At 40.3% G+C, this 22,478-nt stretch overlaps 2 protein-coding genes across 2 annotated transcripts in view; one reads left to right on the top strand and one right to left on the bottom strand.

Annotated features, from left to right (window-relative positions):
- The first annotated feature begins 10,916 nt into the window (after nt 1-10,916).
- On the top strand, nt 10,917-13,449 carry igfbp1a (insulin-like growth factor binding protein 1a). Its single transcript, XM_074669130.1, has 4 exons — nt 10,917-11,450; nt 11,552-11,721; nt 12,001-12,129; nt 12,289-13,449. Exons 1-4 carry the CDS (start codon nt 11,069-11,071, stop codon nt 12,397-12,399), a joined length of 792 nt encoding a protein of 263 aa, XP_074525231.1. The 5' UTR covers nt 10,917-11,068; the 3' UTR covers nt 12,400-13,449.
- A 6,351-nt stretch (nt 13,450-19,800) lies between these two features.
- Nucleotides 19,801-22,478, bottom strand: part of igfbp3 (insulin-like growth factor binding protein 3) — a 29,478-nt gene continuing 26,800 nt past the window's right edge. The window contains exon 4 of the mRNA XM_074668115.1: nt 19,801-22,187. Coding sequence (XP_074524216.1) covers nt 22,062-22,187 — 126 coding nt within the window. The 3' untranslated portion in view covers nt 19,801-22,061. The remainder of the gene's footprint in view (nt 22,188-22,478) is intronic.

The following is a 22,478-nucleotide window of genomic DNA, read 5'->3' as shown; positions in this document are numbered from 1 at the left end:
CACATTTACATATCGTTGAAAAATAGTTGGTTTTGAGAAACAAGTCTCACCTGTCCTGACTGGTGATGGGAAGTTCAGCTCTTTTCAGAGAGCTGGTTCTTTTGGCTCGTAAACAGCTCCTTGTTTAGTATGATTTGCTGCCTGATATTTGATCCTAACCTGTTAAATATGAAGGACATGTGTATCGTAACAGTCCTATTGTCGAGTTATTGTGAATGTACTGCAGCAGTGCAGAGTGGTCCTGCTTGGTGGAGCCACGTCTTTGCAGTCTATGTTTAACTTGTCATGTATGAAGAGTGAAATTAGTGTTGTGGAGACCTGGCTACATGGTCTAAGTTTAGTATTTACGATAAAACAGTTGTGTGGAAAGTTCTTCTCTGTCCTTTTTTCTGTTTTAAGCAAAGCTGCTATCCTGGGATTAGCCGCTAGCTCCACACACCTGCACTAATTACGTTACAGTATCGATAAACTCTTTTGCATTCAGTGTCTTAATAAGACGCCTCATAATTGCCTCATTTTGTGCATTTGTTCTGATACAAACTCAGACATTCTGACTTTTGTTGAATATCAATATTGAACTTCTTTTTTTTGCACAAAAAAACAAACAAGAGTTGCTGATCCACATGTTGCTTCGATCGTGGGCGTTAATCATATTCATGGGTTTAAGCAATGCGATGCAATATCCTCCTCACTGCTGTCTGCTGTCTCACTCATTGAGTGCGTACAAGACGCTATACCAAGGGTCTGCAACCTGCAGCTTTATTTATTTATTTATTTCAATTTTTGCAATGTTTTGAAATTCAAAAAGTTTGGAAATTTATTAAATGTATTTTTTCTTTTTCTTCTTCTTTATTTATTTATTTATTTATCTATTTATTGAATGTCTGAATTTTTTTAAATTAATTATACTTATTTTTTAAATGGGTTGAGGTTAACACTGACCCTAACCCTAACCCCAATTTAAAAAAAATTAAATAAACTAAGACATTGCATGCACAGTTTTATAAATTTAAAGAACGTCTTGTTTAGATAATTGACTTGAATTTACTGCACATAGAATTGTATACACTTAAATGTCCTTATTGTGAAGCTTAAGTAGAGTTAGACAATAAAGGGTGCAGACCCCTGCACTATACCTAGCATCCCTCTCTCTGCTATCCCATGGAAAGGGTTGAATCTTTAATCCTCATACACGTAACCACCCTAGAAATCAAGGTTAGAGAAGCTTAATATTTGAAAATATATATATAATTTTACTTTATTTTTATTTTCTCTAAATATTTTTGCATATTTGTATATTTTATACCTTAACTTTTTCTATATTCTATCTGCATTTTCATTATTTTTAGTTAAGTTCAAGCACCAACACACCAAGTCAAATTCCTTGTATGTGCGAATGTACTTGGCAATAAAGCTTGATTCTGGTTCTGACGTTTATATAAAATATTTGAGAGATTTGTTTTACAAATATTTCTCTAAATCTGCTTTAAAAAGTGATGTTTTAAAGCTTAATGTGGAGAAGTGTTATTTGTAGTGTGAACAACCTTACAGTCGGCGCCCTCTTTTTTGACGCTTACACTGAAATTGAAGTCAGTAAAATAAAGTTGAACACTGAATCAAATCTGTTGTTCTTCATCTTGGCCTCTTCACTAATTTTTAGGGCCGCCACTGCCTTTCACGTGGATTTCTATGGGGTATCATAACAGTACCCTATCTCTGCAAAGCTGGGTCTTTTCTTCTGTGAGGAGTGGTTTGAATTTTTTGCTTGCCCAAACAGTTGAGGAGTTACGGTAATTTAAAGAGCGCTTAAAGAGTTTCCCAATGTCAAGGCCATACTACGCCTTATGAACCCTTCAGAAGTTTCTCTGCCGGCTGTCTGTTTTCTTTCTTTTAAAAACTTCTAGTTCTGATTCCTTTCGACCTCTCCTCGTGAGTGACAGAGGTTCTTGTGGATCCATACGTTAACCTCAGAGAACCTCATCCTCTCAGTCTGTGTAGTATTCATGCAGGTGTGCATTCTTTCTGTGGGTGTGATCCCAAACAGCCATGTTTTTCTGAGCTCATCTGTCGTAGATGCCCCCCTCTCAACGCCCACCAAAGGGCAAGGTTTAAATCACCATAAACGAAACCTGGAGGTTGTGTTTGTACGTGTGTGTGTGTGTGTGTGTGCGTGTGTGTGTGTGTTTGGGTGGGCGTGAGCCGCTCCTGAGACAACAAGACTGTTTTCCCCGCTGCTCTTGTCAAAGGTAAACATTCCAGTCTTGGGACGTTCAATGCCAAGCGCCGTTTGATGTGCGTCATGTGACATCTGAAAGAGATGGAAAATCCTGCTTATCATCACTCCCCCAAACACAAAACCCCGCAGCAGCTTTACGGGGGCTTTGTGGTGTTTTGTAGTCGGGGTTTCGGGGGCTCTGATGCCTCCCGCTGTGTACATGTGTTTTTGAAAAAGTAGGTCTGTCCCTGACCTGAGATAACTCTGCTGTGTTTGAACACTCGCCTCTGATCTGACAGCTCAACGCGCTGGAGGAGTGAACACATGTGGCTCCTTCATAACAATAATCCACATGTTTTAATCCCTCACGTCTCTTCATCTCAACATCAACCTGCTCATTGCATGGACACCTTTACGCAGCAGCCAGTCAGCCGTGTGACGCTGCAGCGTGAGATCTCACTGACAGATGGAGAGGCTTTACACAAGAGGAGAGGAGGCCTTTTGAAAGCAGGTTAGAAAAACTAGAGCTGAACGTTCGAGTGAAAGGGAATAAATGTCCCGACATGCAGCAGCTCCCAGCGGCCTGGAGAGTCCACATTCCCTCACAAGGACGCAGACTGCAGGCGTCGTCCTCGAATCAGGGTTCAGCTGAGGACACGCTGAGCCAAATTCACTGCATGTGCACCAGGAAACATGTGACCACTGTCGTAAAGTTTTAACTTTTACCACTGCAATGACGTCAGTCTGTTTCTGCAGATAAAAAAAAAACGACAGGGGTTTAGATTATTCACTCAAGAGACCGTGCATTTATATATTTATGTAGCTGCTGTAGCTCTACGTTCTCCAAAAAGTTATTTTCTTTCTGCCAGAGGACTTCTCCAGCTAACTGTCATTAAAATCAGAAGGCCTAATAAACCAGGAGAGAGGCGTTTAAGGACACGGCGCCCCCGGCCTGGAATCACCAACAAAATCATTTAGACTTTTGGGAGCTTGCCCCATGAGATGCTTTAAGTCTGCTCCAGATGTTCCTGATATTCATGTGCAAGGGTCTTCAACCTGTGGCTCTGGAGCCTTATGTGGCTCTTTGACTCCTCAGCAGTGGCTCCTTATAGCTTTAAAATTTATTTTTGAACTTAGGAACTTTTAATTTTCTTACAGAGGGTATTGATGATTACAGACACTGACACTAAATGAAATCCTGCGTTAACATTTAGTTGAACTAAATCTTCATCCCATCTGTCAATAAAGTCTGCCACCGCTCTACTTCACCTCTTACAACATCAACAGCCCACCAACTTTCCATGCACCTGTGGCTAACCTCATGTTTTACAGCCCAGGGAAGAAAACTACATCTACAAAAAGACTCATCTGGAAAAACATATGAAATAAAAAAATTTAAATACAGATTTAAATAATTAAACATCCCTTATATAATTCAAGAATTATTAAGAATTAGGAAATTACTTGAAACTTATCAAATTTCAAGTTTTAGATTTAAAAGAAAAAAATTAGAGTTCAAAACTGTTTAGATTTTTCTGTAGTTTTTACTTTCCCTTTTTTGGAGATTTTGCAAGGTTTTTTTATCTGTGCAATTTTTCAGTTTGAATTTTTTGACACTTTTTCAAAATTGGAAAAATAAATCCTTTTTTTTTTATTTCTGCAAATTATTTAATTTCTTTATTTTTCAATCAATTTTTTTTATTATTTTTTTTTATTTGAAATTTCTTTTATTTCTAGTTTTTGCAAACTTCTGAAATTTTTCCCTTTTTTTATTTCAATTTTTGGGCATTTTTTCCAATTTAGAAAAATATATACAGTTTTTGTGAATCACTGCAAATTGTTTATATACTATTTTTAATGCATTTTCAAAAAATAATCTGAAATTTCATTTTTTTTTTTTTATTTTAACCCCTGAAATTTTTTGCAAATATTTTCTAAAAATGATTTACAATTTTTTTAAATTTCACAATTTTGTTTTTTTTATTTCATTTTTTTGTTAATTTATTTTAGATTTAAAAAAAAAAACTAAGACATGGCATGTTCATCTATAAACACAAATAAAACTACTCGTATAGATAATTATTTACTATTTCTAGTATTGTGTACACATATTTTTCTGCATTGTGAAGATAAAGTACTTTTTACGGCTCCTGGATGACTTTAATCTAGCGAACTGAGGCAAAAATGGCTTTTATGAAGGTAAAGGTTGCAGTCCCCTGTTTATGTGTTTATTTTGTAAATCCTCATACTTCACTCTTTGATCTTTGCCACGGTTGTGATGAGTCGTGCTTTGGACCAGAAACTGTGCTGTTGACACCTGTTGAAGCCACTTCAGTAGATTTTTGTTGAGTCTTGATGCCATTTCAAGGGAAAACTTTGAATGACTGCAGGAAAAAGCACCAGAATGTAGAGACAATAAGTCCATAGAGACAGAAAACAAATGTTTTTACATCTGTGCGACCCTGAGTGTGCAGAGATCGAATGATTTATGAACTGCATGGACTGAATGAATTTTATTTCCCCTCTGTCCCAGACGCTGTTCTGTCATCACAAACTCAAACCGTACAGAAAATCACATGTTCACAGTGTAAATGTGTCAGTTGTACAACCATGAATGGTTGTCTGAGTTATGAATCCACTGGGAGCTTTTTTTTCCCCAGACAGTAAGGGAGAAAAAGATGTGACTGTGTGGGATTGAATGATTCCTTTTAAATGCTCATTAGATCGATGAGCTCCCTGAATCTCCTGAAGGTGTGAGTGTGTGTGAATGGTTGTCTGCCTCAGTGTGTCAGGGGGTTCCCTGCCTCCCTGCTGAAGCTGGGACTGGCTTTAAACCTGAATGAGAGCTTTTAATGGATGGAAGGATTATTCCTAAAGACCAGAAAACTGTTATTTTAGCTCAAGAAATGCACCAACTTTGACCTATTTAATGCATTACAGTTAAAAAAAAAAAGTTTGATAAAGTGATGAATGATTATTATTGTCTGTAAACTGTTATTATTTGTGCATGCAGGACTAGTTTCCTGCTCAGTGAGAATCAGAGACAACAAACATTTGCACATCCGTTAGGACAAAGTGTAAGAGCTGCATGCTTCACATGGTTTATTAATAGCACGCTCCGAAGGAGCTCCGTTTCCTCCATGTTTTCCCAAAGGTGGGTCAGTCACTACAAGCTCATGCTCGGGCCAAGAACACAGGACTCACGTAGGTCACAGATTCCAGAGGTCTGTTGTCCAGGACAGACACAGTCTTGTGACCAGAAGGAACTTTTTTTTTTCAGTTTTGGTGCCTCATGTGGACGGTTTCTCGTCTCTGTTTTTCTGATCTCGTCCAACAAAAGCTTTGGATTCTTTAAATATACTACTAAGTAAAGGCTGTTTCTGCAGGGCTCTGCCACTTAACATGCATGACACCTAGCTAGTGTTTCTAACTGGGCGAAATCTTTCAGACCCCTCTAGCAACAAATCTAGCAACTTTTTTCTGGACTTTGAAGACTCTGACGTGAAAACCTGCATCAATCTTACTTTTCTCAACAAGCAGTGGGTGCTACCATGGACTCCACTCTTGTTCCAAAGCACCCACAGGAGGACGAGTCCTCTTTACTCGCAGTACTCCTCTCAGCTGCAGCCAGAGCAGTCAACAGCATGCAAATTAATTGCGCATGCTCGTGTCTGTTTTGGGTCTCTTTTGCCAACCACAAAACCGGATAATTTTGCAATTAAAAAAAGAATAGACAGAAGAAAGTCCATTTAGGTAATGAAATCATTTAGCGACTTCTAGGACAGCCACTAGCTACTTTCTTTGCTGATGAATTAGCATCACTTTGCTTAGCACAGTTGTGGCTACAAGCATCAATTTCTGTTGCAATCTGTTGTAGCTGCAGTTTACACTCTTTAAAGATGATCACAAGCCAGTCTGTGGGTTGTGGATAGATGGCAGGAAGGTTTCCCTTTCTTTTCTTTCTATTACTGTAGATTTTCAAGAGCTTTGTTGCCACATCTGTGTGATTTGTGACTGTATTAGAAAAGATGACAGCATGCATTTGTAATTTTGGATTAACCCTTTCCTTAATCCCATTTTTGATGCATTGTTTTGATATCGCGTTTAATCCAGGAGTAACTGATCTTAGCTGGCCCTCGTATCTGTTCCTGCTTTAATTTCTGGTGGATTGTTGAATTGGCAGGTTTGATATCTTTAAACTGATAAGTCAGATATGAAATAAGCTTCCAGATGAAAGTAAAGAGCAACTTTTTCCTCTGAGTTACAGAAAAAAATAAGCTAGAAATATTATTACCCCTCTCTGCTACTCAGGGCTGGGCCGTGGCATGGGCAATCATGGGCAGCGCAGCTTCCTTTTTTTGTATAAAAGAATTTCCAGACTTAAATTCAGTAATGTTGCAAAAGAATCCTGCACAACATGACAATAACCTAAAAAAGCTCTATTTTCCTGCACTCGGCTTGACCCTGAAGGGCGCATGCTGCTTAAATGATTCTGATCAACAGTACACTAAATAACATGTATCATGCAGGGGCGTAGCTACAATTAGGCAAACACAGGCAGTTGCCTGGGGCCCCAAGATTCCCAGGGGCCCCCAAAGCATCTCTTAAAAACTGATTTATGAAGTTCTCTTCAATTGAAAGCATTTCTTTTTTCCGAATCTTACTTCACATGCTTCAAAATCCATCAAAGGGCTTAATCTTTAATGATGGTTTTGGGTACTCCCCCTCCCTTCGTATTCAATGAGCTATTCCATGTTACAACACATCTGAAAATTTGATTCAGGAAGAAAGTGGTAAAAAAACATTTTTTTCCCCATTTTTTTTTTCTTATTTTCAACCAAGTCAGAAATAAAAACAATGTTGCTCTGAGATCTGAGATAAACATATCAGACTTTTAGGATTTTAAGGACTTTATCTAGCCCAGGAAACAGAATAATTTTCTCAAAATCACACTTCTTGAGTTGGTGATAAACATTATTGTTCAAAATCTCTTTTTTGGATACATAACTCACTGGACAGGGGGTCAAATAAAAATACATTAACTTTAAATTATTGTACCAAAAAGTATGGTAACTGTAAATATCACCTCTTTCAGTAGATTTTTTTCCAGTTTTATGTTGTTCTTGATATTTGCATATTTTTTCTTTACTAATTATTTTTTCCATATTTACCTATTGTAATGTTTTTCACTTCATACTTTCTTGTTTGTTACTGTTACTCTGTAAATTCCCCACTGTGGGACTAATAAGCTGTCAATTGACCATAAAAGATTTCAAATCCAGGACAAAGTGGACTAAATTATGTGTTCATTTTTCTCTACATCAAACTAAAGGACAGAACTTGAGGAAATACATTTAGTTGCGTTTAGTTACCTTGAACAAGATTAGCACTGTCTCATGCCTTGATTCTGGGAAAGAGACAGTGGACCCAGGGAAGGCCAGTCTAGCTCTGAGGAAGAGGAGTTACAAGGACATGGAGGGCCCCATTGACTGGGTTTGCCTTGGGCCCCCAAACCACTACATACGCCCCTGGTATCATGTCACAAAAGCCAAAGCCTTCAGGAGACCAGGGGTGAAAGAGAAGAAGAGAGGAGGAGGAGAAACGCTAAAAAGACAGAGGTATGTGCGCAATGTTATTTAGAGGTTTTACTCGCAGTTATGCTAGCTTGTTATGGTTTGACTGTGTAAGTCCTAACTTCTAATAAAGTTAACGTCAGTGATTTTCACTACTTTTTAATCAGGTAAACAAATATTTTTATACGTTTAGATAAAAAAACAGGTATAGAATTACAGGTTTTCTTTTGAGAGGCAGGTATCATTAGCTAACTGCTTCTTATTAGCATCACTGGGCACTTAATAAGCTGACATTTGGCTGATTTCAAATACAAATGTTGTATTAAAGCGTGTTTAGTCGCTTGGGGGCCCAAGGCAAACCCAGTCAATGGGGCCCTCCATGTCCTTGTAACTCATCTTCCTCAGAGCTAGACTGGCCTTCCCTGGGTCCATTGTCTCTTTCCCAGAATCAAGGCATGAGACAGTGCTAATCTTGTACATGGTAACTTAACACAACTAAATGCATTTCCTCAAGTTCTGTACTTTAGTTTGAGTTTGAAAAAAGTGAATAGATCATTTAGTCCACTTTGTCCTGGATTTGAAATCTTTTATGGTCAATTGACAGCTTATTTGTCCCACAGTGGGGAATTTACAGAGTAACAGCAACAAACAAGAAAGTATGAAGTGAAAAACATTACAATAGGTAAATATGGAAAAAATAATTTAGTAAAGAAAAAATATGTAAATATCAAGCACAACATAAAACTGGAAATAAATCTACTGAAAGAGGTAATATTTACAGTTATCATACTTTTTGGTACTATTATTTTAAAGTTAATGTATTTTTATTTGACCCCCTGTCCAGTGAGTTATGTTTCCAAAAAAAGATATTTTGTACAATAATGTTTATCACCAACTCAAAAAGTTTGATTTAGAGAAAATGATCCTGTTTCCTGGGCTAGATAAAGTCCTTAAAATCCTAAAAGTCTGATATGTTTATCTCAGATCTCAGAACAACATTGGTTTTATTTCAGACTTGGTTGGAAATAAGAAAAAAATTGAGGAAAAAAGTGTTTTTTACCATTTTCTTCCTGAATCAAATGTTCAGATGTGTTGTAACATGGAATAGTCCATTGAATACGAAGGGAGGGGGAGGACCCAAAACCATCATTAAAGATGAAGCCTTTTGATGGATTTTGAAGCATGTGAAGTAAGATTTAGAAAAAAGAAATGCTTTCAATTGAAGAGAACTTCATAAATCAGTTTTTAAGAGATGCTTTGGGGGCCCCTAGGAATGCCTGTGTTTGCCTAATTGTAGCTACGCCCCTGCTAACTTGACTGAAATATGTGACTAACTTGATTTCTTATTTATTGTATTCTGTTATAGGTTCCTGTGACATACATATTTTCAAATCTTCAATTTGTATGTATAAATCTTTGTATTTCAGTTCCAGATATTTTATTGTTTTTTATTATTATTTTGTATTCATTTAAATTTGATTAAAGTGTTTATTTGCTTGTTTGTCTTTCATAAAAATAAAGTCACCAAAGCGTAGCGCTGTATGATAGTTTTATTAAAGTATGTAAAAATTGTTATTGATGCTTTAAATTGGTCAGGGCCGGCTCTGCTGCTACTGATCCCAACCTGCTGGGCGTGCACTGATTGAACCTGTGTGATCTGACAGAATACACCTTGACACAGCGATGAAGACGCCTGCATGCCGTGTGGGGGCAGTGGGTCGAGGAAACACGCCACATCAGATTACACTGAAAGCTTTATTTAGCCCGCAGCTTTGAGGAATACAAATCTGTTAACACCAGTTGACAGATGATGCAATCCTATCAAGCAATTGCATGGACCCACCCGGTCACACAATGCAGCCCATTGCATCAGAAAAAAAAGTCTACAAATGAGTTAATGAATTCATCCATTAACATGAAAATGGATGAGTGAGGGGGGTGGGATGAGGGGAGTAAAAAAAAAGCTGATTCTGTTTGTTTGTAGACAGATTAAAGTGTGTTAACTGATGCTGATGAACTTTTTGGTAATGTCCATTTATCTGCAGTGAAAGTGTAAAACCTGAACGCCTGCAGACAGATTCAGCAGGACACCAAATGTTTTGCAAGTCATAAAAAAAACGTGAGGAGCATCAACACCTTCAACCACCATTAAATCTCCTCTCTGCGTGGAAAGGAGGTGGCAGCTCCAAACATGCTGAAGGAACCCACGAGTCTGCGTGTCTAGCTGTTCCTGTTCTGTGCGCGATGGTGAGCCAAGAGCGCGGGGCTCGGGACGTGTCTGAGGCCATGTTAGCGCAGACCCGGATCAAAGCTTTGCTCTATTATTGTCCCAGGAAACATGTACTGGACATCTCCTGGACTGGGCCCAAAGCAGTGGGCTCCAGTGCGCGCGCTTTTTGGGACAGAGAAAGATCACATTCCGGAGTTTGGATCCCCACAGACCCACACGGCGTAAAGGGTGACCCGCATTTGCGCAGCTATTTCTGAATCTCTGGTTTATTATCTCCCTCTCTTCCTTTCTCTGCGATGCACGAAGAGCTTTTCATGTCATGTCAGAGCTTTCCCAGCACGACCACGCTGCGCGCACGCACGCACGCACGCACGCACGGAGCGTGGGTGTGCGCTCATTATTAGTGTTCCCCAAAGTTGTGTAAGAAGACAAATAATTAGAAAGCCCTCATGAATAGGAAGCACTGTCCTGGAAATGAGCTGCTCATTTGAGTCAGGAAAAACAAGGAAGAGAGTGAAATGTGAAATTGATTAACTTCAGCTCCAGAGCGCCGCTGTGCGAACTTATTTTTATTACAACTTCTGAAATCAGCCGCAAAGACTCCAGCCCGGCCTCTGTGCTGCTGCTGCTGCTGTAAGCCGGCAGAGTGAAGTAAAGTAGTTTAGTGTAGCACGAGGGTGAGAAATAGGGGGTCCTGATTGCAACATCAAACGCTGGTGTCGTCACTGGTCAGTGATACGTGCAGGCACGGCCTGTTCCAACATAAATATTGACGTGTTGTATTCAAATGAGCAGCCTGGCCGGACATAGGCGGGCCAATCAGAGCCCATCCTATTATCACACCTTCTTTCCAGAAATCATTCATAAGGCCGATGCGTCAAACACTCACAGAGGAGCCGGCTATAAATACGGCTGCGCGCAACGCACAGTTAGACATTTTCCCCAAATCAAAGGAAAGAGACAACTGAGCAAGACCCGGAATCCCGCGTTCACCTTTGATTCCTCCTTCTACCTTGCTCCACATTTTACTCTATCTTCATCCAGCTCACTATGTTGGCCACGGGTGGATTATATTTGCAGCACGTCGTGTTGGCAGCGGTGTGCTCCTTGCTGGCCACAGGCACGTTAGGGTCCCCGGTGGTGGGGCCAGAGCCGATCCGATGCGCCCAGTGTACTCCGGAGAAGCAGAGCCAGTGTCCAGCGGTGGCGCCCGGCTGTGCAGAGGTGCTCCGCGAGCCCGGCTGTGGATGCTGCCTCGCCTGCGCTCTGACTGCTGGGGAGCTGTGCGGGATCTACACGGCGCCGTGCGGCTCCGGACTGAGGTGCACCCCGAGACCCGGCGACCCCCGGCCGCTGCACTCCCTCACCCGGGGACAGGCTGTGTGCACGGAGAGCACAGAGCCCACAGCCACCCCGGAGCCCCAGACACAAGGTAAGGCCTGGTTTCCACATCCCCACACCTCTCCAAAAACACTTAAACACGAGTGTTTCCTCTCGTTCCTGCTTCACACTCATTCATTTCTCCTCCTTCAGATCAGGGAGAGCCGGACGCGGAGATGGAGAACGCTGCCATCATCTCGGACCTCGGCTCCAATCACTACCTCCCCGGGCACAGTAAGCCCTACGACCCGCGGGCTGCTGCGGACGCTCAGGAAAGCATGAAAGCCAAACTCATCGCCAACCGCAAGAAAGTCATCGAACAGGTGAGAAACACACATATCCTGCCTCTTTCTGTGCGCATTCACCGAAACCCTCAGTGTGTGATATGTTGCTAAAAGTTTTTTGGAGATTTAAAGAGAGGGTTAGTTCACCACAGGGGGGCGCGCGTGTGCTGCGTGAGGAGGGGAGATGCTGCTGAATGACAGGGATGCTTGTTATTACAAGTTTTATATGCATGCTTGAAGATGACAAAGCTCTGTTGATGATTATTTGGCACAGAGCTCACTTTTAACCCTTTCCTTCCTGTGTTTTTTTTCCCTCAGGGTCCCTGTCACATCGAGCTGCAGAGAGCTTTGGACAAAATCGCCAAATCTCAGCAGAAACTAGGAGACAGGTTAACCAGATTCTACCTCCCTAACTGTGACAAACACGGGCTCTACAAACCCAAACAGGTGTGTGTCCTGTCCTCACTTAAATGCTGTGTGCGGGGGAAGAGGTTGGGAGTGTTTCCGGTGTGATGTCACCAATTTGCAAGCCCGTACATGTGTGTGACACAGTGGATGAAAATGAAAGCAGTTTAATGACGTGTGTGTGTGTGTGTTTCTTTGCAGTGTGAGTCCTCCCTGGACGGACAGCGGGGTCGATGCTGGTGCGTCAACTCCTGGAACGGGAAGAAGATTTTAGGCTCGACTGACCTCCCAGCAGACGCCGAGTGCCCTTAAAGAGACCAACCACTGATGCAGATCTCACAGGAAGAGAAGAAGAAGAAGAAAGCCACTGTTTCTCTTTATTTTGAAAGCTGTTTATTTATTGATCTCGTCCATGGTGGTGTTTAATTCAGGTACACTGTCATTGAGGGACTGCTGGTCCCAGCCACCCCTTCCCCCCTTCTCCAAACACCCGTCCCAAAGAGAAAAAATCTATTTTTGTTTTCTGAAAAGGAGATTTTTTAATATTGATGCATTTACTTTTACTCTTCAGCCTTATTTATTTCCATTTTATTCATTTTATGTGTTATTTGTAATTATTTCATGAGTATTTATATCATTTTTTTTGCCTTATTGTTATTATATTATTATTTTTATGGGTGTATAAAGTGTATATATGGCCCTGAGGAACTCCACTGCTGAGTTGAGCTCGCTCTACCCTTAAGGAGTTGTCTGGAGGTTTGGTTTGTGACGAAACCAAGCAAGAACAAGAAGCACTGAGTGACCAAATGTCATTTAGAAGATTTTCTAAATGTTGTTTTTATGATTCTTTTTCACATTGCTGCCATTTTTTGTCTGTTTTTGTTATAATTCTTTTTTTTTTTTTTAACTGGTGTGACACATGATCAGAATGCAAAACTCAGTTAGGAATCTTTACAACAGTCTCAGAAAACACTTCCCATGATCCCATGGGGTTGCAGATAGCATGACGGGCCGGCGCATCTCCGCGCCGCCTCTCAGACGGGTATTTCTACATTAACCTACCTCCGATATTTATGTGTCTGCTGTCAGTTGTGTTGATGTATGCGTCAGAAAAAAAGAAAAAGACTTGCTGTTTTACTTTACGCGTGTCGCTGTCCTCTCTGGCCGAGAACACATGACCACAACGAGCGAGTCCCGCAGTGAACCCTGCGGCTCGCCTCCATCCACATGCTGCTGTTGGAGAGAGAAAAATGTTTATGTGAGTCTATTCCAAAGTGACTAACTGCTCACTCTTGTGTGTATGTACACTTTTGTAATTGAGATGTAATGTAAGAAAAAAAGGTGATATATTTAATAAAAACATTAACCTCAGCTATGCGCCCCGGCCTCTCTGTCACCTCAGGCGTGCTCCATTGGAAGAAAAACATCCATAGGTGGGAAAATGTAACGATCACAACATCCCCAGCAGGATGATTATGAAAGTCTGTGTATAGATGCACTCCTGGACCACATTTTTCTATATTAGGCGTGTTTGTGAGCGGTGTTATCGCGCTGATCTAAAGTGGAGCTCCTGGTCTAACTTTAGACGTCCAGCTCAGCGCTGCCTTTTGACCCGCTCTCTGTTTGCCTTGGTCAGGGCACAGGAATTCGCCTCAACCTCTCGTGCCCACTGCCAGCCTGCCTGGCACCACCAGATTTATTTTTATTCTTTTTACAAATTGAACCTTTGCTTTATCCTTATTGACACATTCCAAGACTGAGGGGAGCCTGATTGCATCCAAAGGCCTCCACCAGGAGCGGACGTGTGCCCTGATCGCCTGCTGTGGAAAGCCGTTAGAGCACGTCAGTGATATCAACCATGGTTCAGCTTCACTAGTGCTCGATTTTAGAGTACTTGCACTCAATTCTGGTTTACTAGAGCATGTGTAGACTTCACTTGTAAAGCAAAAAGTGTCTCTAGTCACTCAAAAGCCCAACTACACTGCAAAAAACTGAAATCTTATCAAGTGTTTTTGTCTTTTTTTTTTAAGCAAAAATCGTCTTATTATACTCGATATGAGCCACATTCAACTTATCAATCCAGAAAAATGTCTTGTTTCAAGTTATCAGAGTACAAAAATGAGGTTTGAATCGCTTGTAACCAGTAAAAAAATCTGCCAATGGGACAAGAAAAAAATTTGCTTGAAAATTTCCATGAAACTAGAACAATGTCTTAATACAAATAACTTTTCTCTTGTTCCATTGGCAGATTTTTTTTACTGGTTACGAGCGATTCAGACCTCATTTTTGTCCTTAAATAACTTTAAACAAGACATTTTTCTGGATTGGTCATGTGAATTTGGCTCATATTGAGTCTAAAAAGGAATTTTCTACTGAAAATAAGACAAAAACACTTGATAAGATTTCAGTTTTTGCAGTGTAGGAAACAGAATTGGAAGTTAGCACTCGCTGTAAACTCTGTGCAGCACGTCAGATTCATGCTTTGTCGTGAACAATATTAAACTTCATCGTCCCTATCAAATAAATAAAATTCAAATTCAAATACCAGTGAAGCAAAAAGTGTCACTGGTACCAGTAGAAGACCAAAAAATGTTCACTAGTTCTACACTGCAAAAAAAAGAAATCTTATGATTTATTTGTTTTGTTCTAAGTAAAAATTGTCTTATTACACTTGATTTGAGCCACATCCAACTGCTCAGTCCAAAAAAAAAAAGTCTTATTTCAAGTTATTTAAAGACAAAAATGAGGTCTGAATTGCTTGGGAAAAAAAGTGAAAAAAATCTCCCAATGGAACAAGAAAAAATTGCTCGAAATTATTCTTAAAACCACAAAATTTTCTTAAAACAAGCAAATTTTCTCTTGTTCGATTGGCAGATTAATTCAGACCCCATTTTTTGTCTTAAAATAACTTGAAATAAGACATTTTTCTGGACTAATCGGGTGAATGTGGCTCATATCAAGTCTAAAAAGGCACTTTCTACTGAAAATAAGACAAAAACACTTGTACACGTGTACGAGTAAGCCTTATAAGCCAGGGGTGGCGTCATGGGTGGGCCCAAGGGTCCCAGGCCCACCCACTTTCTGGCAGGCACACCTCAAACTTTTCTTTAAAAAGATTTTTTTTTTTCTTTTTGAGACTGGTTTTGAAGAGAAATGTTATAAAACTTTGTAACTTTACACTCGTTTTGTTATTGCTACATGCCCTGTCTTTAAAAAAATGAGCAAAGTTTGGCAATTTTTAGCCTGTTGGTAGAAAAGTTACGACTCAATTCGGCTAGAGAATGATTTTGGGAAAGACTTTAGATTTTTGTCTTTTATTCAACTGTGGTTAATGTTACTGCTCTCACAGCTTATGATACATGGAAAGTGTAAGCGGCCACTTATACTGAGAGATTTTGCGTCAACTAGCAGTAATAGTAAACCAAAATTTTGTTCCACTAGCAAAGGTTTTGGTGCACTGATGTGAAAGTAGACCTTACTAGTAAAGCAAAGTTGTATCCTAGTAGACAGTTATGTGTAACTAGTAGTACAGCTTTGAGTTTTTACTAGTAACATTTTCTAAGGCTATTTTCCAAACCACCTATTACACTAGCAGTGTCTACTATTTTTCTCGGCTCCCTGGATGTCCTACTAATCCAGGAAAATTTCTCAGTATGCAACAGACCAGACTACAACACATGGCGGTAATGCTGTTTGTCTATGCAGGTGGCAGGTTTTGGTGAATTACCGCCATCTACCGGAATGAGTTGGCATTACAACTACAATACAACAACACTAACGTTAGACGGTCAGTGAGGTAGAAGTGAAGTGATGCAAAGAAACACCTGTATATCTCGTCACTTCCTGTTATAAAAGAGGTATTTACTTCTACAAACTCATTTACAGCCCATACAAACCAATAATTCACTTTTTAAACCATACATGGATTTTATGGAAGTGGTTTTTCCATCAGCTGCAGATTTACTTTCAGTAAACGATATAACTTTTGGTGTAAGATTAGAACTCAAGTATGATGATTCTGTGTGATGTGATTAACAAAATAACTGAAAGGCCAAGATCTGGCTATAGATCGTTTTGTACATTTATAATTAAGGCAAAAAGAAACCAAAACATCATCTGTAGCAACGCTTCTGAAAAGGAAACCAGAGTAGTATACTACAGAACAGACCCAACAGAACAGTCATACACTACACACTACATACTACATGCAAAAGCAGTAGGTAGTATGTAGTATGTAGTATGTAGTGCCTGCTACATACTACATTCACAAGCAGTATGTAGTAGAGTAGACAACTTTGCTTTCCTAGTAAGGTCTACTCACACACTTCTGCTCCAAAAGCCCTAACTAGTGAGACAAAATTTGGGGTTTACTATTTCCACTACTTAACTTAGTTAGATTATATATATAGATATGAGAAGTTCATCCCCTGATCAATATATTGTAACACAGTGGATCTGATACGATCTGGGGTTTGTGTAGAACATAAATCAACAGGTAATAATGAGATACAAAGGTCGTTTCAGCTGCATCAAGACCTGACAGGGTATGTCGCAAATTTGCAACAACAGGCATCAAGGGGTTAAATTAAAAAGTCTTACTAGTTGTACCAGTCGACTGTTTGTAGTCTTCTAGTACTACTAGTAAAACCAAAAGAGTCATCACAAGATATAGTAGAACTAATGCAAATGAAGTAGGAGGGATTCTAAACAAATACAGAACTCTGATTGGTTGGTATATTTTCAAAAGCCAATGGGAAGCCTGAATTTTGTCCCACCTCCTTATGGGCATATTAAGCTAACTTTATCTGGATTTTTTTGTTTGACAATTTGAAAATTGGGAGTCTTTGCCAAAAATTTGTTTTCTTTTCTTTCTTTCTGAATTTAGATTCTTCATTTCAGTCCTCGTTTAAAAACTGGATCGGAAAAAAGTTTCCACTTTTCCCCTGCAGAGCGTGAAATATTTCTGACTGACTCATGTGATATGGATTTTATGGAAATATGGCTCCTGATACAGTCTGCAGACATTATCATCATCAACTAACTTTTTTTCAATTAACCTGAAAATCACAAGACTCAATAATATAAAAGAACTGCAATTTAATCTAATCAGCACTCAAAAAAAAAATTGTAATAAAATCGAATCATGAGAAAAGTTATCGTCCCAGCCCAATTGGCACTTCTTGCTTAGCTAGTACAGTCTACACATACACTTGTAAACCAAAATTGAGTACATGTACTCTAAAATGTGGTACTAGTAGAGCTGAAATATGGTTGAAATCACTAATACAAACTTTTTGCCCAAACAGCTTTCCACGTCCTGCAGACGTGAAGCCGAGTGGATGAACCGCTCTGACACCAACACCTCAGAAAACAGACAGAGACAGGGTTCTTTAAAATGTGTTCTCTTTTTTTATTTAAAAAAAGACATTAAATACAAATTATACTTTGAATCAAAATCATTTCCTTTCTCAGAGAAAATAATAGCTGTGTGATTTCTAGTTTAGTATCATGAATCAAAAAAAAAAAAAAAACTCTTTGAAGGATAAACTTGAGAAGGAAACAAAATACATTTTTACCCGTGAACAGAGAGATTCTTATCGTGACCAGCAGGGAAAAAAAAAATATCAAAAAGTGACATTACAGAAGTGTGAGTGTGGCTGTGCACTGACAGACTGAGGCGGGATGGCGTGGTGTGCATGGAGAGAAGTGACGGACTGAGAGGTGAGAGGTTCACTGTTCCTGCGAGAAGCAGTGGACTGAAATGACCAGAGACCTGAGCGACTGACTGACACAGATTTGAAGCCCCGCCGAGGCTGAAACGGGGCCTGCTGGGTGCTGTGAGCTTCAAAATGACACTGCTGAGCAACAGAAGGAACAGATTCATTAAAAAATAAAACATTCATTAGTGATTATATTCCCCAAAATACACTGAATCATAGAGACTTTGCTGTGCAATCGGTGAGTCACTGAATTGTTCATAAGAAAACCTAGTTTGGATCAGCTTATATTTCTTTCTTAGATAAATAATTTTCATTTTTAAGTACTGTACATGATGTCTAGTCAGACACATAGCTGGCCAGGAAATAATAATAATATATATAGTATATATAAAAAGACACACTTACAAATATTCAGGAGGGAATAGCTTAGACATATTTGTACGTATGTTCCTCCCTTTACATCAAGTCTTTGAGTAGATGGGGTGTAGCACCAACAGGCTGGTTGTAAGTTGCTGCTGTCTATCAAAGGAAGTGTACAGCCGATTTCATGCTACCAAGCTACTGGGCAAGCATTCTTAGTCGGCACTCTCTCCACTGTTCAAGTCTTTACACAGGATGTGGGAGAGCATCGGGGCAGGAAGCTGCCTCCTCCCTCAGACCCCCTACCACTTGTGTGAATGCATATTTGGTGCTGTGTCCACCTTGTGGAGATTTGTTGGCATACGATCATACAAGCATTTTTCAAAGAAACAAAAACAACAACAACGAAAAGAAAAAAAAAAAGAAAATAGTTGCATTGAATGGAAAATTTTCTGAGGGGTGTTCGCTTGCTGTGCTGTCAGAAGTCCTGGTGTAGCTTTCTCTCTTTTCTCTCCTCACGGGGTTATTATTGTTTTCTTACAGTATCGCACTGTTTCATCTGGCGTTACCTCTGAGGAAAGGTATGCAGATGCAGATAGGTCCAATTGTCTTTAACTGCATGCATTGACGAGTAGCGGCGCAGCTAAAGTGCTTTAAGTGCTTGTGCTTGAAGCAATAGGGGCAGCTGGCACCTGTGGCCGGGGCGGGCCGGTCACACCGGGCTGTACCGCCCCGTTCAGACAAGACTACACCAGGATGCACCCCTGACAGGAAGAGGACCGGAGGAGGAGCGAGGAGGACGACAGCTCGGGTTAGTGAGGGGGTCAGGCACGCAGACAGGGACGGGGTGTTAGACGGCGGGGAGGACGTGAAGGACACGGGACACCAGAGAGCAGGCTAGAGCTGAGGAGGGACGAAGACTGAGCTAACTGAGCTAACTAAGCTAACTAAACTCAATACTTAGCATATTAGCATTCCAAAAAGCTAGCTTTTCTCTACTGAACACTCCCCTCGGGTTAGCTTAAGAAGCGTCTCTGAGAAACTTTAACTCACTCTCCGGTGAGAGCAGCAGCTGACGTTAGCTTGGATTAGCATCAAAATATCCATGAATACTCCCAAACTATCGCTGTAGCATAATCCACCTGTTGCAGTTTGTTTATTTCATACGCTGATGAAACCAATACTACTCTTTGACTCTTTTTCACTTCTTTTTCCTCCGGTAGACTTGTCTGGTCCCAAAAGGTTTTGATCGGGACAGTTTTATCAGACGCAGAGTTGGTTTGAATGCATAATGCTAACTGGCTTAGCAGCTATTGCCAACAGCAACAGCTGAAATTTGTAAAGCTGTTGGAGAGTTACCAAAAAAAAGCCTTGATTTGTTAATGCTTTTAGCTATTGTCATCAAGAAAAAGCTAGCAAAACAAACAGCTAACAATGCTAAATGTTTTTTTTTTTTGTTGTGACAGACAAACCTCAAAGGATGTGAGCCCGTAGCATACTGAGGATTTTAAGCTAGCTCTACCACATGGATATAAACGGTCACAGACAATGTACAGCATTTCTTTGCCTGGCGCATTTTTTTAATGTATTTTAAACTAGAAAATGAAGAGTGAAATTGTATGTATGCGTTTAGTTAATTTAATTCCGCTTAAAATCTGCAACAAGCACAGATGGTGGTGCTACCTCTGCTAACGTTAGTCGCATCTAGCCAACCCATTTGATGTCATTACGTCACACCAGCAGGCTTTGTGATCACATGCTAACTTTTGACTTTTTTCTGATATTTTTCTTGAATTGAGACAAGTTGTAATTAAATACATGAGAGTTAAATAAATGGGACATTGGTTGCTTCAAAACATCAACACCAATGCTAACTTCTTTGCTGTGCACAGAGCCTGTATGTACGTCCAGCCATTAGCGATGGGAACGGACCATTTGTACTTAAGGTGAATTTTCTTTTTTTTTTTTTTTAAATGGATCAGTGGTTTGCATGGGGCATCAGATTTATGCCTCGTTTACATGACAGCATTTCATCAGAAAACGCTAAAACACAGAAAAAAAAAAGTGCATTTACACAGAAACACCAAAGGACTGGAAATACTGTTGTAAGTATGCCAGGCCTGTAGTTGGGGCTATAACTGTCTTGTCCAGGAGCTGCTTTTAGTAGAGCTCCACTGAAGTAGAGTTAGGCCAATCATCTGGTGTACTGGTTTCCACGGCAACAGTGGCAGCAGCGTTTCAGAAAAATTCCACTGTGGCAGCTGTTTCAAAAGTTTGCATATTAGGTAAGCTAAAACTTAATTTCTGTGCAAACGCAAGGCCAAAAAGCAAAAAAACTTAAGCTTTCACCCTAAAACTGTTGTCGTGTAAATGGTCCCTTATTGGAGGTACCACACGTTAGGCTGTTTCAAAAATGGCGGAAGTTGAGCTCCCATGTAAGACAAAATATGCAAAAAGAATGGATATTCAGCGGTTGAATCAATTGTTTGATTGGAGCTTCCAGGAAGTTCCCCCGACACATGTTGCCGGTGCAACTAGTTAATAAGCTAATTTTTTGGAAGTCGTGCATAGCGCTAACACAACAGCCAAATGAGCTATTCCATAATGGTACACGTGAACTAACAGTCCCGTTTGTGTAAAGACTGAACATGCATACAGGTTGTAAAAGATGACATTCAAGATGCATCAAACTTTTGCAATTGGCCGGTATTTTTATAACTCTTGCACAGGAACATAGTGACTCCATTTTTTGTATGCTAGCTTCAGTAAGCATCCTAAAATGAGCTCACAAGATTTTTCAGAGGGTTTAATCCAGGCGATACTTTCAGCACAGTTACCATAATCCATCATTAATTCAATCACTGTTCTGCCAATAAGATGACCAAACTGGAAAACAAACAGAGGTGAATTATGCTTGAGCAGTTGCTGCAGATGTACTTCAAATATTCTGCCACTGTTGCAAATCCAAGCTAATGTATCTGCTGTTTTCAACAAAAGTGGAAGTTAAAGCCGCGCTTGACGCTTCCTGAGGTCGAGTGTTTGATTCGAGAAAAGCTGAATTTCCAGGACGCTGCAGAGCGTGAAGGGAGGTGTGGACAGATCTGTTTGTAAGGCACTGTAACTGCACGCTTTGCCTCCACTCCCCCCCCACAATGACAGGGCGAGACAGGCAGCAAGGATGGCCCTGGATAAGAAGTCAAAGCCCTGCTATCCCATAATCCTTCACTTCAAAATGGACCCTGAGCCGGAGAGTGTTTATTTTTCTGCATTGTTTAATGGAGCAGGGCCGGGGAGGGGCGGCAGACATCTCTACGCTGAGCTTAGTGACACACACACTATTTACACAAATAAACACTTTTGGGAAGGCGCACACCATCTTGCATGCCATCTCGCACAGACATGCAGCTGTGCACACGTATGTTATGCAGGTGCTCACACATTAAGACACACACACAGACTCACAGACAGACACACAATAGAAACGGTGGTGGTGTGTTTTTTTTTTTCGTTTTCTTTTTTTCGGGTCACAGTCACAAACAAGTCCTCTTTAAAGTGAGTGGAAAAGTCCCTCCTTCCTCTCCCTCTTAAAGAATAGTGCAGCTGGTAGGATTCTCTCTTTCTCCCCGTCTCTCGCAGCTTTCAGCTTATTTGTTTTTTTTTAAAGAAAGGATAGAGGTTCCCTAAGTGTGGGACAGATAGCTGTGATGGACAGGAGGCTCGGCCAGTCCCCCTTTCCCTTTCCCTCCCCCTCGTTCTCTCTAACGCTCTGACAGAAACGGGGCCTGAAATCAAAGATCAGAGCCCCTCCAAATGTTTACACAAAACTACATGCAAGAGCAAAGTGGACTCTTTTCTTCCTCCCCCGCCCTCCCCCCACGTCTTCCCTCTGTCCTCTCATTTGCTCTCCAGGTTGTAGCACTGCGTCTCGCCCCGCTCCCTGCCGTCGTACCCGGGGAGAGACTGCCCGTATTTGTCCACACACCAGCAGTAGCCCCGCCTCCTTCCTTTGGACGGACGGCACTGTGAAAAAAAGGGAAGAGAAAGTCAAATTAGTGCTGCTTGTTTGCTTTTTATCAAACACTTTCAAAGATAAGCAGATGTCAGGATCGCAGGTGGCACTATAGAGCCAAATCAAGGCCAAAAGTTTTGTTAATTTGAAAAAAAAATTATAATAAGTTTTATATAATAATATTAATAAATAACTTATAAAAAGTCTGATCCTGAAAAAAAAAAACTATACCAAAAAAAAAATCTATATCAATAATAATCTAAATAGTCTAATATTTTTGATTCAGCTCTTAAATCTTTTGT

This window comes from Halichoeres trimaculatus, unplaced genomic scaffold, assembly GCF_033239565.1.
Source record: "Halichoeres trimaculatus isolate MK-OKI-2021-1 unplaced genomic scaffold, fHalTri1.1 fHalTri1_scaffold_4, whole genome shotgun sequence".
Taxonomy (NCBI): domain Eukaryota; kingdom Metazoa; phylum Chordata; class Actinopteri; order Labriformes; family Labridae; genus Halichoeres; species Halichoeres trimaculatus.
The sequence above is the reverse complement of the archived record's forward strand: the minus strand, read 5'-3'. Positions and strand labels throughout refer to the sequence as shown.